The 14,550-nt window shown below is 43.0% G+C and overlaps 2 protein-coding genes across 7 annotated transcripts in view; both read left to right on the top strand.

Annotated features, from left to right (window-relative positions):
- Positions 1–5,867, top strand: part of ABCA9 (ATP binding cassette subfamily A member 9) — a 62,615-nt gene extending 56,748 nt beyond the window's left edge. For all 3 annotated transcript variants that reach the window (XM_003997105.5, XM_019818161.3, XM_019818164.2), the window contains 5 exons: positions 484–603; positions 805–945; positions 1,781–1,860; positions 4,654–4,709; positions 4,841–5,867. In XM_003997105.5, the coding sequence (XP_003997154.2) occupies positions 484–603; positions 805–945; positions 1,781–1,860; positions 4,654–4,709; positions 4,841–4,939 (496 nt within the window). In that variant the 3' untranslated portion in view covers positions 4,940–5,867. The remainder of the gene's footprint in view (positions 1–483; positions 604–804; positions 946–1,780; positions 1,861–4,653; positions 4,710–4,840) is intronic.
- A 6,203-nt stretch (positions 5,868–12,070) lies between these two features.
- The window catches only part of ABCA8 (ATP binding cassette subfamily A member 8), a 95,664-nt gene continuing 93,184 nt past the window's right edge, over positions 12,071–14,550 (top strand). For 3 of the 4 annotated variants that reach the window (XM_045044132.1, XM_045044134.1, XM_019818155.3), the window contains exon 1: positions 12,515–12,745. The gene's annotated coding sequence lies outside the window, so the exon portion shown is untranslated. Of the gene's footprint in view, positions 12,388–12,514; positions 12,746–14,550 lie in introns of those variants that run through there. The other variant, XM_045044130.1, reaches the window with a different exon arrangement.

Genomic DNA, 14,550 nt, shown 5'->3' with positions numbered 1-14,550 from the left:
TTATTAATCTGAAAGACACCGCATTATCAGATAATGCAATACTAAAGGAGGAAGGATCTAATGTCTTACCACAGCCAGTTTTTATTCAGGAGAAAAAGATCATTCTAACACCTTAATACTCAGTGAATTTCGTTTTCCTGGTAGGTCTTCTGGGTATGCGTGGCCCTTTTTATACTCAACCAAACCCACCTATTATTATTCAGGCTTGATTTCTGCAACATCACCTGATACACAGTTCTTATGGAGGAAAAAAAAAATCCCAAGTCCTTAGGAATATTCTAAGATCATTCAGCCCCAGCCATGCTCTGAATGATATACTCTACCCAATAGTTTGGTTATTTACATGACTGTTGTCCCTCCGAAACTCCTTGCTAATCTGAATTCACTAGTTGCTTCATGGGTGCCAATGGAGGTGCATTTACAAGTCTTTTGTCTTGCCCTGAGCATTTCCACTAGGTAACATGCCCCTTGACCTAACTTTAGGCAGGTGATCCGGGCCACCTTTAGGAACACGGAGAGAGGCGCCCTCCTGACCACGCATTACATGGCAGAAGCTGAGGCCGTGTGTGACCGCGTGGCCATCATGGTGTCTGGAAGGCTGAGGTGGGTGGCCGTCCATACCCACACTTGGTCTCCAGTGGGACCTGAGCAAAGCACATTTCCCTGCACCGGGTTATCCCCATACAGGGGCGGGAGTGGCTGCCTGCTCCCCCTCTGCATGGCTCTGGCCTCCCGAGGCTAAAATTCACCGGCAATAGATTCATCTTCTTCTCTTGCGTGACTTTGTCTTCCTCCAACCTCCAGATGTATCGGTTCCATACAACATCTGAAAAGCAAATTTGGCAAGGATTATCTGCTAGAGATGAAGGTGAAGACGCCCACCCAAGTGAAGCCCCTCCACTGTGAAATTCTGAGGCTTTTCCCCCAGGCTGCTCGGCAGGAAAGGTAAACATAGGTGTTAGTTTGTTTCATCGTTTTGTTTTTCCGTTTTCTATTTCTATATGTTGTGTTTTTTTATTATGGCGAAGAGAAACAAAAGCTTTCCTTGATCTTTTTTTTTTTTTTTTAACTCTATGGTCATTGCGAGTACTTTAATTATTAGAGAAAGGTCCAATTCCAAAGGATACCCCAGCAAAGAAATAAGGGAACAATGTGCTGATTTGGAAGCTGACTGTTGTAAGGGAATTCACATATGTTCCTGGTGGTTCTGTCACGTGCCGGGTCCCAATGCACGCGAGGACCTAGGTCATCATGATCCTTTCTAGAGGGTAAAACCATCCCCATTAAATGCATTAATGTACAAAGCCCATGCCCAGTACTAGACATCAGCCAAAGCTCGGTGAGTGGTGGCTCTTAACATTTTTGTTATTATCAGTAATGGCGTTTGAGGCTCAGGTAGGTGAGATAAGGCCAAATCCTAACAGTGGAGCCTGGAGGTGAACGAAGTCCTTTTTACTTAAACGTGATTCTCTTCTCACGAAGAGGGATGATATGTAATCCTGCTCCTTCCCTTCTTGAGGTGTAGATGTTGCCGGTTTCCTCCTTTCTGTCTCCCAATCCCCCCCAAGAGGAAAAGGGACCCTTATTGTAAGAGCCGCCTCATGCTTCTGCTTTAGTAAAGTGACTTCTTGTTGATTAAAAAGCAGCCACATGATGGCTGCGTCCACCTGCAGATGCATACAAAATTGGTGACGGCATTGTTGCTGCCTTTTCCACATGCGTTCGTCCATGGTTATCTTCTTGAAACCTGAATCTCAACCTCACTCTCCCTTTCTCACAGGTACTCCTCACTGATGGTCTATAGGCTGCCTGTTGAGGATGTGCGACCCTTATCACAGGCTTTCTTCAAATTAGAGATCGGTAAGAGTGACTATTGAGAGATAGGACTCGGGAAAACAGAGAAATTCAAATCTCGTGTAAAACCAGCATAGAGTTACACGGACATGAAGTCATACTGCCATACCATAAATAAAGGATTAAGACTTTTAATCCAGTGGTTCTCACCCACGAGTGAGTTGGCAATGTCTGTGGATATCTTTGGCTGTCACAACTGGGGGTGGAGTTGAAGGGTGTGACTGGTAGGTCGCCCCCAGGTCAAGGCCAGGGATGATGTTAAACATCCTGTAATGCACACAGGTCAGCCCCTCCCATTGCAAAGAATGATCACACTGAGATATCATTAGTGCCAAGGTTGAGAAATCCCCTCCTAATTGAATGAGGCTCTAGAGGGAAGAGATCATTGGCATTTGGGGCTGGAGTGTCCACAAATTCTTACCAAAAAATACAAACAAACACTATATGATTGTTTTTGTCTGTATGTACTCTTAAACAGCACTAGATGTTGGTAAGGAGGTTCCTCTCTGTTGATATGGGCTAAGCCATAATTCTTTTCTAGACTCTTGGATGGTGATCTTTATACACTGCTTTGATCTACCATGGGCTCGGTGTTTGCCTATCACGCCAGTATACGAAATCTGATAAAAAGCTGAACACCCTCCCCCTCTTCTTGATCTGTGCTTTCTTGTCCCCTGTCCATCATTAGAAGCCCCAGGATTCTAGTTCTTAGAGAAATGTTTCTCCTTGGCACAAGGTGAGGATCGCCCCAGATAGCTTTTCTCTTCACTTTCTCCTTCTGCCGGTCACCCTTGCTCTAGGGTCTATGTATCCATTTTCACAATGGGCCATTTTGGCCTAACGATCAATTTTGCATCATTCCAGTGGGAGGGAATCCCACAACAGACTCAAACCAACATGAAGTGTTTCATAACCAATTAGGGGCAGGGAGGGGGATGTTCCAGGAACGCCGCCTCCCTGGAGTACAATGGAGCCTTTTCTTAAGAGCCTTCTAATGTTTCTGCTTTTAAAAATGTTCCCTCCCACCTCGAGTTCCTTCTGCCGTGTTTAATTTGCTAACAATAAAGTTCTCACTTGGAGGAAAAACCCAACTTTTTATCACAGTTTCCCGCTCCCCTGTGTCATGGAAATGTAAGTTAGCATTTTTTTTTTCTCTCCGCATGTGAAGTTACACACAGTCACATTCTCAGCTGCGATACATGAATTGAATGAGGTGGGCCCGATAGTGTACAAGCACAATGCATGCCCATGACCATTCCTCTGTTGTGCTACACACACTCATTCTCCCACACCATCAGATCACTCTGGGGTTTTGCAGACTGCAATACTCCAGCCTCCCATGCCCACTCCAGGTTGGAGCTGCTTAACATTTGGAGACCCGAAGCTAGGGAGGTAGGATGGTTGGTCTTAACTCCCTTCTTATACTTTTCCCTCCTCTGCTCATAAGCTGATGTTTTAAGCCTCTCCAGTGTGGAGTGTAAGGGGAGGGAAGAAGAAATAACATGACAGCAATGCTTGATTAGATTAAGCTTTGCTTAATCTAAGTCCCCTTGAGCTGTACAATGGTACCAAGGCCTCCTGTGCAGAGATGATCAATCACTGGTCCTTTCACGGGGTGCTTTTGTGGGTTCCTTCAAGACTCCCTCTCCCCTCCGGTCTGCCACCTCTGACTACAGCTTCCATTCTGGAGTGGGCGATGCCTTCTCCTCTTGGTCTCTGGGTGTCTTGCAGCCTCTGGGCCACTTCTTGGTATCCCCTTACCCTTCCAAGAGGTCTCTTGGGGTACCCCCCATGGGATGCACCACCTTTGCCTCTCCACACTCTGAAAGTGCAGGGCCATCACCGTCCACAATCCTTTGCATGTTCCCAGACATGAGTCAAGGACCCAACCCCACGTGCCCAGATTGCAAGCTGATCCTACCGCATTCTCTGTCCACATCCGGTAACTGTCCACAAGAAACCTTTGCTTTCTAGTCTTACCTCTGTTCATTATTTTCTTCCTTTTACGTGTCTGCTCGTTTGAGGTCTTAATCACAGTCTGCACGGATAACAGATGGTAAAAAAAAAAAAAAAAAAAAAGGGAATTAGACAAAGTTTGGTCTATGAAGGGACCATTTGCAAAGGGGCAAGGCTCAGCGTAAGTACCCAAGGCTAGAAACGGGAAAAATGTTGCCATTCTTAGGTCCGAAGAGACCAAGAGAGGGAGCAGTGGCTGGAACCCAGGAGTAGAATCACGTAGAACTTCCACCTGGTGGGAAGCAGGGACTTTCAATCAAGGCACAAAGTTGATGTGAGGGAGGGAGTGAAGGAAGGAATAAAGGCCTTGAGCCCCCCTCTCCTCTGTCCCTCCTCATGAACTGCCACTGGTGGAAAACACCAGAAAAAGCCTCTTAAGTCAGCCTGTGGAACAAAGATCAGAGTAAAGAAGAGGGAAGGCAGACATAGAGGGGCACATGGTAGTGTTCTAGCCCAAAGGGAACCATCTCTTCGCTTACCCTGCATAGGCGACCTGGAGCCCCTTACGTTGTGTTCCAGTCTTGTGTGGCCCTGCCGAAACTCTAAGACAATGGGAGAGTATTTCCAGCTTGTTACAAGACCATAGGGTGAATCTGCCTCTCCGTGTTCAGTATACGTGCTTCCGAAGCAAGCACATGCCTTTCCATATTTAGTCCGAGAATATCTATTACCTTATATTTTAGATTTTAAAATCTATTTGCATGTACATTTTTGTACATAGCTTGGTAAAACTCTCCAGATAAAAAGGATGTGAACCCCTCATGTGCACCCATCTTTCTGCAGTTAAACAGAGCTTCGACCTGGAGGAGTACAGCCTCTCGCAGTCCACCCTGGAGCAGGTGGGTCCGTTTTAGGGACTTTGTTCCATCTGTGGGACAGAAGCGTACAAGCTGTGCCCGTGCTTTGAACTCGCTCGGAGCTGCGGGAGGCAGCGTGACCTCCCCGTCTCTTCATTTCTTGCCCCTCTCAGGTGTTCCTGGAGCTCTCCAAGGAGCAGGAGCTGGATGACTTTGACGAAGAACTTGACCCCTCAGTTAGATGGAAGCTCCTCCCCCAGGAGGACCCTTGATGTGCCAAATACCCTATGTTGCTCTTTAAGCTTCTGCCTCGTTTGAAAGATAATATTTTATATCATTAATATATCTTATCTCAGACATGATATAAAATTGCTTTTGAAACTCATGCCACCATTTTTCTCAATAATATTACATATAGTGGGACTAAGGAGCCAAGTCAGTGAGAACAGTCGTGAAACCAGACCACGCGGCTTCTATACCAGCAACGAAATCCCACATTTCACAGGGTGGTCAACTAAAAATGCATTTATTATAGAATGTTTGGGTTTCTGAGGATGAGACAGAGATAGTTTTATTTTCTGTCTTCAAACATCAAAATACTGACTATCTTCTTATGCTTTTGAATGCAGTACATAAGTACAAAGTAAGACCTAATCCTGATTTTGGGGAAAAGGGAGGCAGTGATTATTCAACAGCACAGTATTTGCTTTAAAAAAAAAAATTATTTCAATTCCAGTTAGTTAAACATACAGTGTAATAGCAGTTTCAGGTGCACAATATAGTGATTCAACACTTGCATACGGCACCCGGTGTTTATCACAAGTATTCGCTTTCGGTAATTCAGTTGATTTTTTTGTTGTTGTTGTCGTTGTTGTTGGTTTTTAATACCTGCATTTTCCTTTTCTGTCATTTTTTTCTATTGCATAGTCTATATTTTGTCTGTTGTGACCGTACAGGAAATTTGAAACCTATTAAGTAATTTCAGTAGGAACTTCAATAATCAAGTTGACGAAAGTTTAAAAATTACATGTCTTACATACAATCTTGAAACATATTTCTGATTTTGCATTTTTTTTTTTATGACGCAAGCGTCTATCCTCATGCCGATCTTAATTTCTCGTGTTGATGTACGTTACGACCTCTCTAACTGGTGACCCTGTAGACAGCTTAAAATCAATGCAATATACTTGTATACTCTTACTTGAGTGTTTTGTTGTTACTGTTACAATTATTGTTGCCAGCTGTTACCGACTGAATTGTGTTTCCCCAAAATTCATATGCTAACGCTCTGAACTGTGTGACTGTATTTGGAGATAGGACCTTTACGGAGATAATTAAGGTTCAGTGAGGTCATAAGATTGGGGCCTCAATCCAATAGCACTGGTATCTTTATAAGAAGGGGAAGAGACACCATATCTCTGTGCACTCACAGGGAAAAGATTACATGAAGACACGGCGGGGTGGCTGTTTGCAAGCCAAGAAGAAAGATGTCGCCAGAAACCACATTTTCTGGAAACTATCTTGGGAGTTAGCATTTGGAGATGAGCTGCCTACAGAACCATCTAGACTGCACAGGACCGAGCCATGAAACACACACCACAAAGTCTAAAACAAAACCAAAAAATGGAACCACTACAAAATACTTTCTGGTATTGTGCTACCAAGATTAATGAGTTTATCGGGTTGTTTGTTACAACAGATAGTCACTTATATGTTCACTAACACAGATCGTGCCAGGAAAGGGGTGGGGACAAAAACCTGGAGTAAATATTTCTTGATCAGGACACTGATGCAATTGCCAAAGACCTTGAACTCGTCTAAGCTGCGTGTCCCCAGTCTTTGCCTGGATCAAGATCCTGCAAGGGTGACCCCGTCTTCACTCTCAACACATTTGGGCCACACCATCCTCAAAGTATAGCCAAACAACAGTAGCTTCCAACCCAAGATATGATGCCTTGGGATCAGTCTACCCTTCCCCATATTATAAAAAGCAGGAAGGATGACCTAACTTAGATGTTAAATATAACAAAGTTATATTGAGTGAATGTTCGCAGTATTTGAAGTAGAAAGTAAGAATAATTTATTCCAAGGGCTTAATAAGTGAACCACTACAGGGATTGTGAATAAATAATTAAAAAAAACATTTTTTAACATTTATTTATTTTTGAGAGACAGAGACAGAGTGTGAGCAGGGGAGGGGCAGAGGGAGAGGGAGACACAGAGTCAGAAGCAGGCTCCGGGCTCCGAGCTGGTAGCACAGAGCCCGACACGGGGCTCGAACCCACAAACTGTGGGATCATGACCTGAGCCGAAGCCAGACACTCAACTGACTGAGCTACCCAGGAGCCCCAATAAATAATTTTAATGACATCGGGTTCATTTTTCTCATACTAGATGTGCGTTTCTCACATTGTATGCCAGATAATTCTTTGTTGGGGGGAGGGAGGACAGAGGGGCTGTCCTATGTATTATAGAATATTCTATGGCAATCCTGACCTCCACCCACTAGATGCCAATAGCGGTCTTCACCTCAATATAACAGTCAAAAACTTCTCCAGGCGTGGCCCAGATCACCCCATCGCATTACAGTTGTACGCCTTTAAACCAACGGCTTGGTAATTTTATCATCTTGGAATGAAGTAAAGAATGAATGAAAAACAGTCTTTTTCATTTGGGGGGTGTGGTTTCTTGCATTGAATACTCGGGACTAACCTGCAAAAATTGTCCTTTTTGCAGACATCTAGAAAATCAGCATTAAAAATGGTCAGTAACACATTTTAAAATGTGTGGGCCTTGGTGTAGCTTCTGTTTGAAATTCACGTCTCTTTGAACTTTTTAGAGAGCACAAGCTTCAGTGCTGTGTTGCACCAAGGTCTGTAAACTATTTCAGGGAGGGAAAATAAAGAACTCAGCACCCTGGTATGTCCTGAATCAGTGCAGCCTCTGAAAACGCAAGCATGGCAAAAAATACTGAAAACTAAATGAGATTCCTCTGTTTGGTGTATTTTAATTTATTTTTTTTAAGTTTATTTATTTATTTTGAGTGAGAGACAGAGACAGAGAGAAGAAGGGGCAGAGAGAGAGGGGGAGAGAGAATCCCAAGCAGGCTCCACACGGTCAGCGCAGAGCCCAAAGCAGGGCTCGAACTCATGAACCATGAGATCATGACCTGAGCCGAAATTAAGAGTCGGATGCTTAACTGAGCCACTGAGGTGCCCCCGGTTTGGTGTATTTTTTAATATGCTTCCCCAGGTATAGATGGAAAGCCTTTCCTTTGAGTGGTATCTTGATAGGAAAGGTAAATTTTGAGGCAGACACATCACCATATATGGAAAGATATCCTTACTGAGCACTGACTCCTCGCCTGGGGTTTAAAAGCACATTTTAACCATCAGGGCAAATTAACAGTAAAATTCGGAGCCGAACATGACCTCAGAGATCCTACCATCATTTGCTTATTTTATAAACGTAGGAAGTGACAGATTACATGGCTTGCTTATAGAGCATTCAGAGAATTTGATCGTTGGTCATCATAAACTTTTATAGACTTAGCTTTTTGAAAATGCATGATAGGATGAAAACTCACTGTTTATATCACTAATTCTATATAATGGAATATAGGATTGTACCGGTAGGTTGAATTCTGGTTTGCAGCTCTTCTCTCACTAATGGACACCAACTATATTGTAACCTGTTTGGCTACAAGAAAATTCTTCTTTATGGACTACTTTGGATGTTCGGTCTCTTCTGCGTAGTTCGTGCTGATCTTGAACTACATTGCCCAGTTTTCACAAACTGACAAAACCGAGTGAAGAAGTTGAAAACCCTTGATACCAAACAAAATTTTAAGGTGGAACCCATTGGCTTGTGATGTTGAGTTCCGAAAAGAATGAGCTGGAAAAGTGACAAAGACTGTCCCCAAAAAGAAGGAAAAAGTAAGCAAAAAAAATATTCCTGTCCCTTAAGGCAGAGTTTCTATTGTCCTTCTCGTCATTCATTTCCAGCTATTGGAACTCAGGTGCTATCTATCACTTTGCTTGAACACCTTGTTCTATATTTGCTTATTTTCTCACTATTTTCAAACTCTGTCCTAGAAATTCTCTAGGTCATTTATTTGGATGATCATAAGATAATGTTTGGTTTCAAGGCCCGCCCATACTTTGACCTGCCTTCCACCCACCCCTTTCTTTATCATTTGAATCACGTTCATTGGGCAGTTTTCCCTTACAACCATGATCTCCTACCCACACCCGTTCTAAACTCCCAAACCTGGACCCATGAGCTTCCTTCTGGGAGACTGAGCACTGCCAGAGAAAATCAGTTACCTTGCTCACCAAATGCAAGAGAACAGTGTGTATACTCATTCCGCTTATGTCCCTCAACATACTGTAGACTCAATATTCTTGGGCATTCCAGACATGTAAGAAAATTGCATATTTTCATGTTGTTTTAACGTTGAAAAAATAGACCCTAAAATCTTGTAAAAACTCCTCATGTGTACATGTTTCTCAAACAGGACTTTGATTAAAATTTGGATCTATTACTCGAATTTAAAATCTTTCTCAATACTCTAAGGTGTTCTATGTTCCTGATTAGAAGACTGATACCCTATATATATATATATATTTTTTTTTTTGAGAGATAGAGAGCACGCCATGGGGGGGGGGGACGCAAAAGGAGAAGGAGAGAGAACCCGAAGCAGGCCCCATGTTCAGTGCAGAGCCTGATGTGGGGCTCAATCTCATGACTGTGAGATCATGACCTGAGCCAAAATCAAGAATTGGGCACTTAACTGATTGAGCCACCCAGGCGCCCCAGAAGACTGGTATTCTTAATGCCCAACTAAACACGTGCTACGTTTATGAACAGTAAGATAACGAAGAAATAGAAAATATGTCCCACTTCTACCCGAAGGAAGATCGAGACCATAGGGAATTTTAAGAACGCCTCTGGAGTCACATGTGCTGCAGGTCAAAGCTGTTGCTGTGGTGTCATTACTCTACTGCCACGAGATACCTAAGACAATCCACTCAAAGGCAGTAATTGAAACTGACTACAGATCAATACTTTCCGAAATACCAAAACATGTTATGAGAGGTTGTAGAAATGTTAAATCTATAAAAGATTCTAAAGCATACTCTCACATCCTTTGCTATTTTGACCTTGAGTAGTATCGCCTAAGTGTATGACATACAGTGCTTGAGGACGGTGTCTATAGCAAAAAGCACCCCTCATCAAGGAAGATTATAAAGGAGCATACATACCTTAGTCTGGCTCATATCATACCTTCGTCCCCAGTCTTGCTACTAACCAAGACTCCAAAATAGTAAATAACATTTCTCCCCACATCCAGTTTCTCCTGCCCAAGCATGCTCAACTCGATTATCTTTAGTATGCCTTCCAGACTCAGATTATAACCACTCACTTTATAACCACGCCATTGTGATTCTCCCAGATGATCAAAGACAGGAAGCTTCAGGAGACAGATCAACAGGTCTTGGGTTTTGAATCCAGCTAAAATGTGTCTAAATCTCAATTTCAGGGGGAGACTTCCCATTCCCTCAGGTATATCATGGCCTTCCCATGGCCACCGGTGACATCCATTCACGCACCAACTCAGCTTCTGATTTTAACAAGCCATCTCCTCTTGTGTATTATAAACAGAAAAGGTGGGACTCAAATTCCATGCAGCAGTAGCACGGATGACGGTGATTGGAACTTCCACAAAGAGTTAAGGTATGTTGGAGCTGCTTTCTTGTACAAGATGACAAAGACAAGTAAGTCATGTCAGGCTTTGATAGAACAAGTTACAGGTGTGAAGGAACATTCCAAAATGTCAGGATTAAACACTGAAGGAATGAGATGATTCATTACTGAAATGTTGCTAAGATTTTTCTTGTCGAAGAAGCTTTCTGAGATGTTAAGATTTGGAAGATGTGGAAAGGTATATGAGGACAAGTTTGGCTGCGATATCGGATCAACCCAGGAGAGTAGAATGGCTCAAACAAACGAGATTATTCTTCCTCACAAAAGAATCCCAGGTGGCTATTTCTGGCCCATGGATATCTCTGCTGCAGGGGTGATTTCAAGAAGCAGACCCGCCCACCTGTTGGCTCAGTCATCTGCTGTGGTATCCAAGAAAACAAGGTGAATCGGGCAAACCCCATTCATAAAAGGTTGACTCAAAACTGGGTCCTGGGTGGATTTTTCCTTTGTTGTGGAAAAAGCTGCCACGGTTTTTGGATTTTAAACTGCTTGTGGCATCTATGTTTAGAACACGGGATTATTTTCCTTTAAGCTCTGGATGATTGTTCTCAGAAAGATACCATCATTTGCCTGGCACCTGAATTCTCTTAAAAACGTTCTTCAGGGGCACCTGGGTGGCGCAGTCGGTTGGGCGTCCGACTTCAGCCAGGTCACGATCTCGCGGTCCGTGAGTTCAAGCCCCGCGTCGGGCTCTGGGCTGATGGCTCGGAGCCTGGAGCCTGTTTCCGATTCTGTGTCTCCCTCTCTCTCTGCCCCTCCCCCGTTCATGCTCTGTCTCTCTCTGTCCCAAAAATAAATAAACGTTGAAAGAAAAATTAAAAAAAAAATGTTCTTCAGGATAAGGCACAGTAAGAGAAACAATTACAGAGCCCAGCGGGAAAGATAGTCTTTGTTATACTTTGTTTCTTAAGAAAAGCTTCCATCAGCTGTTTTTAATTTTTGCGTTTAAAAAAAAAATTTTTTTTAACGTTTATTTTTGAGAGAGACAGAGCGTGAGCAGGGGACGGGCAGAGAGAGAGAGGGAGACACAGAATCCGAAGCAGGTTCCAGGCTCTAAGCTGTCAGCACAGAGCTCAACGCAGGGCTCGAACTCATGGACCGTGAGACCGTGACCTGAGCCAAAGTCCGAGGCACAGCTGACTGAGCCACCCAGGTGCCCCTACTTTGGTGTTTTTAAAGTAGTTCTTCCCACCCGCCAATCAAGGAGCTTAGCTTTGAGGTGAGAAAGCAAGGTTAATGTCCCTTTTTTAAACATAAAAATATTTTCAAAATTATGAATATGTATCATTTTGGAATAAAATGTCATTAAACTCTAAAAGAATAAGAAATTTTATAAAAGTGAAAGTTTAGATGAGTTTTCCAAACTTTTTTAACAAGTGAGAACAATTATCTCGCACTATGTTTTCACGCAGGTGTGGGGGAAGCTCTGGGGGTTCAAAATCACCTCACTGGACAGTGATGAGGTTATGGGGCTTATAGACGATATAACTGAAGGCAGCTAGTGAACACACAGAGTTAGGGCTAAGGACAAAGTGACTTAATTTCTAAAACACATATATGTTGTGTTTTTTCAGAGCACGTCCCTAAAAATCACCCCTTCGTACGATGTGCTTGTCATTTGCGGACACTGGTCATTCTTGCCGGCTGCCTGCAAAGGAGCATACCGACCAGAACATTTTCCAGCACCGGAAGATATTTCTTGTCGCTTCCACTTTTGGCTAGAAATTTCCTCTGCGAGTTAAGGTCCTTGAACAAAGAGCTCCACGCTCTCAGAAGCTACTGCGATCTCTCCTGTAATGTGCAAGCCTGTCACCGACTGTTTCTTTTCCAGGGAACACTGTCTCCTCCACTAGGGACCTAGTTACCCTGGACGCCAAAACCACAAGCTTTCTTTTAAAAGAAACCATGGAAACCACAGCCTTTCGACTTCACTAACGCAATTGACTCCCTAATGGTCAGTACTGGCGTTAAAAAACTAAATTCAGTGGGTAAATGTGAAAGTCTAATTGGCCTTATTAAACAATTCGTGAATTGGAATCATCGAACAAGTGGGGGGGGGGGGGAAGGAGCCTTCTGCTGAGCTAAAAGAAAGAAAGCTTTCAAAGGCAGAGAGGGGACATCAAGAAAAGAAAGAAAAGAAGGAAGGAAGGAAGAAAAAAACAAAGGAATTTAGTAGCAAGGAATGCCTTGCTGAGGAGAGGCTGCCCTCTTAAGGAGAGGGGAAGGGGCCTGTCAGTAAATTTCCGAGCCCTGGCCAAGAAATTCTACGTTGACTGCTTAAAGGTTACATTCCGGGGAAGTTGAAACTGCAGGTAGGTTATGGATTAAGTCTGGTTTACTGGGAGACAAACCATCAGAGACTCTTAAATACAGAGAACAAAATGAGGGCTGCTGGAGGGGAGGTGGGGGTGGGTGGGGGGGAGGGATGAGCTAAATGGGGGATGGGCATTCGGGAGGGCACTTGTTGGGCTGAGCCCTGGGTGTTGCGAGTAAGTGATGAATCGCTGAATTCTATTCCTGAAATCGTGATTACGCTATACGTTAACTCGGATTTAAATTTAAAAATTAATTAAGAGAAAAAGCCTGGTTTTCTGTACATGCCCTAAGGGGCACTATGTGGGGCCTGTGGTTTTCTTCTTAGCACTGTTCAGGAGGAAATTGCCTTGAGCCCTTGCGAGTACGTGCTGAAATGTTGACCACCCGTTACAAGAAGAAAGAGCCTATTTTGCTGACTTCTGCCTTCCTCCGTTCAACAAAGCTGGCTTTGCAAATGTGGCTGTCATTCCCCAAGTGTGCAAACTTGGGAAAGTAATCCTAACCCTGAGAGCTTCTGTCCCCGAATCTGTAAAGAAGGGATCATACGGGCGCCTGGGTGACTTAGTTTGTTAAGCATCTGACTCTTGATCTTGGGGTTGTGAGGTTGAGCCCCGCATTGGGCTCCATGCTGGGCATGAAGCCTACTTAAAATAAGTAGTAAATAAGGAAAGAAAGAAGGAGAGAGAGAGAGAGAAAAGAAGGAAGGATCGGAATCTTACCTCTCAGCTTGACAACTATATGAGATAGTATATATAAAGCATGTAACAGCATTTGCCACATACTGAGACTTGTAATCTTTAAATTATCAATATATTTTTTTCCAGGAGAGCCTTTAGGGTTATTAGGAAAGAAAGAAAGAAAGAAAGAAAGAAAGAAAGAAAGAAAGAAAGAAAGAAAGAAAGAAAGAAAGAAAGAAAGAAAGAAAGAAAGAAAGAAAGAAAGAAAGAAAGAAAGAAAGAAAGAAAAAGAAAGAATAAAGAGAGAAAGGGAGAGAGAGAGGAGATCATAATTACACTTCTCAGCTTGAGAACTAAATGAGATACTATATATAAAGCATGTAACATAGCTCTTGCCACATACTGAGACTTCTAATCTTTCCATTATCATTAATATATTTTTTCCAGGTGAGCTTTTAGGGTTATTAGGACACAACAGAGCCAGTAAAAGCACATCCATTAGAATGTTAACTGGAGACACAAACCAAGTGCAGGACAGGTGGATGGATGAGATAAATAATACATAATCTAACAACACCCAGGATAAGTTTATAAGATATGACACTCTAAAACAATGTTGCCACTCGGGCACCTGGGTGGCTTAGTCGGTTGAGCGTCTGACTTTGGCTCAGGGCATGATCTCACGGCTTGTGAGTTCGAGCCCGGCGTCGGGCTCTGTGCTGACAGCTCAGGGCCTGGAGCCTGCTTCGGATTCTGTGTCTCCCCTTCTCGCTCTGCCCCTCCCCCACTCATGTTCTGTCTCTCCCTCTGTCTCTGTCTCTCTCAAAAATAAACAAAAAACATTAAAATAATAGAACTTAAAATTAAAATAAAATGTAAAAATGTTGCCACTCATTAGATGCTTACAGCAATTTGGACAATTGATTGCTGAATAAATAGAAAAATTCTTACTTGAAAGACACAAATATTAGTCACTCAATGGGAATACTTAGTAACTCTTTTTTCCCTGTAAGTAAATTAAGAGGGATTGGGGCTTATCCAGGACAAGACTAAGAATAATTATCAAAATCATGATAAATCCTATATATCGGGCCACACAATTCATAAAGTATAACTTTCAATGA

The sequence above is a fragment of the Felis catus genome, chromosome E1, assembly GCF_018350175.1.
Source record: "Felis catus isolate Fca126 chromosome E1, F.catus_Fca126_mat1.0, whole genome shotgun sequence".
NCBI lineage: Eukaryota > Metazoa > Chordata > Mammalia > Carnivora > Felidae > Felis > Felis catus.
This window is presented reverse-complemented; position numbering and strand designations above follow the sequence as displayed.